The sequence below is a fragment of the Myodes glareolus genome, chromosome 21 (assembly GCF_982192425.1).
Source record: "Myodes glareolus chromosome 21, mMyoGla1.1, whole genome shotgun sequence".
NCBI classification, from domain to species: domain Eukaryota; kingdom Metazoa; phylum Chordata; class Mammalia; order Rodentia; family Cricetidae; genus Myodes; species Myodes glareolus.
In genome coordinates this window covers 64817594-64819048 of record NC_142046.1, presented here as the reverse complement: position 1 = coordinate 64819048, position 1455 = coordinate 64817594, and the positions used below count along the sequence as shown (strand labels likewise).

Below are 1455 nucleotides of genomic sequence, written 5' to 3'. Positions count from 1 at the left end.
CACTAGAAGATTTCTGACTTAGTAGTCAGTCCACCGGTGAATCCAATGAGTCTCAAGTAGAGTGTGAGATTCTGTTCCAAAAACAGGATGAATGGTATATGAAGAACAATATCTAAGGTTGACCTGTGGTATACACACACAGACATGCACATATGCAATCACACTTCCACAAATATATACATTCAAAAACCACAAAGACTATTCTTTGAAGTTATTATGAAACCAAATATTATAACATTTATAAAATCAAAATAAAATGGACTTCTTTCTCTATTTTTTTCCTTTGCCAATTTTCAGCTGATTTCTCCATGAATATCTACTAACCATGGAATACAGCAATGATACCAAAGTGACTGAATTTATTCTCCTGGGATTTGCTGGTCAACACGAGTATTGGCACATCCTCTTTGTGGTGTTCCTAGTCATTTACGCAGCCACCTTAGTGGGAAACGTTGGCATGATTCTGCTCATCAAACTCCATTCTTCCCTGCACACCCCCATGTACTTTTTCCTGCAGCACTTGGCTTTTGTTGACCTCTGTTATTCCTCTGCCATCACTCCCAAGACACTGCAGAATTTTGTGAGCACAAAGCCATCCATCTCCTTCACTGGATGCATAGTTCAATTACTGGTCTATGGTACCTTTGTAACTAGTGACTGCTTCATCCTGGCTGCTATGGCTGTGGACCGCTATGTGGCCATCTGCTACCCACTGCGCTATCCTGTCATCATGTCCCAGAGACTCTGCATTCTACTGCTTCTTGGTTCATACACTATGGGCTTCCTGAATGCCTCTGTAAATACAACGTTTACTTTCTTATCAAACTTTTGCAAGTCCAATGCCATTAATCACTTTTTCTGCGATGGACCACCAATTCTAGCCCTGTCATGCTCCAGTATTGACCTCAACATCATTGTATTGACAATCTTTGTGGGATTTAACTTAGTCTTCTCTCTATCTGCTGTCATCTTTTCCTACACATATATCTTGGCTGCCATTATAAGGATGTCTTCTGCTTCAGGAAGGAAAAAGGCCTTCTCCACATGTGCTTCCCATATGACCACAGTCATAATATTCTACGGAACAGTCTGCTACATGTATGTACTTCATGGGACCAACAAATCTCAAGAGCAGGAGAAGGTGGCTTCTGTGTTCTATGCTATTATGATTCCCATGTTAAACCCCCTCATCTACAGTCTAAGAAACCAGGATGTAATAGAAGCCCTGAGGCACAGGGGAAACAAATGTTTCTAGTGGAAAATTTGTTGTGCATATCAATGTGACTCAGCAGGCAGGGCATCAGGGATCTGTCCTTGGTCAACTTTGGAGATGTGGCAAATGTTCATGCTACACAGAGACATTTCTTAATTATAATAACAACTGAAAGACTATAAAAGAAAACAATTGAAATATCAAAAATCAGCTTGATTTTTTTTTAGTGATGAGAAGTGAAT

The 1455-nt window shown here is 40.1% G+C and overlaps 1 protein-coding gene across 1 annotated transcript; it reads left to right on the top strand.

The window, feature by feature from the left end:
- The first annotated feature begins 325 nt into the window (after nucleotides 1–325).
- LOC148118748 (olfactory receptor 5AK3-like) lies at nucleotides 326–1255 on the top strand. Its single transcript, XM_087899658.1, has one exon. The coding sequence runs from the start codon at nucleotides 326–328 to the stop codon at nucleotides 1253–1255; it is 930 nt and encodes a 309-aa protein (XP_087755784.1).
- The last annotated feature ends 200 nt before the right edge of the window (nucleotides 1256–1455 follow it).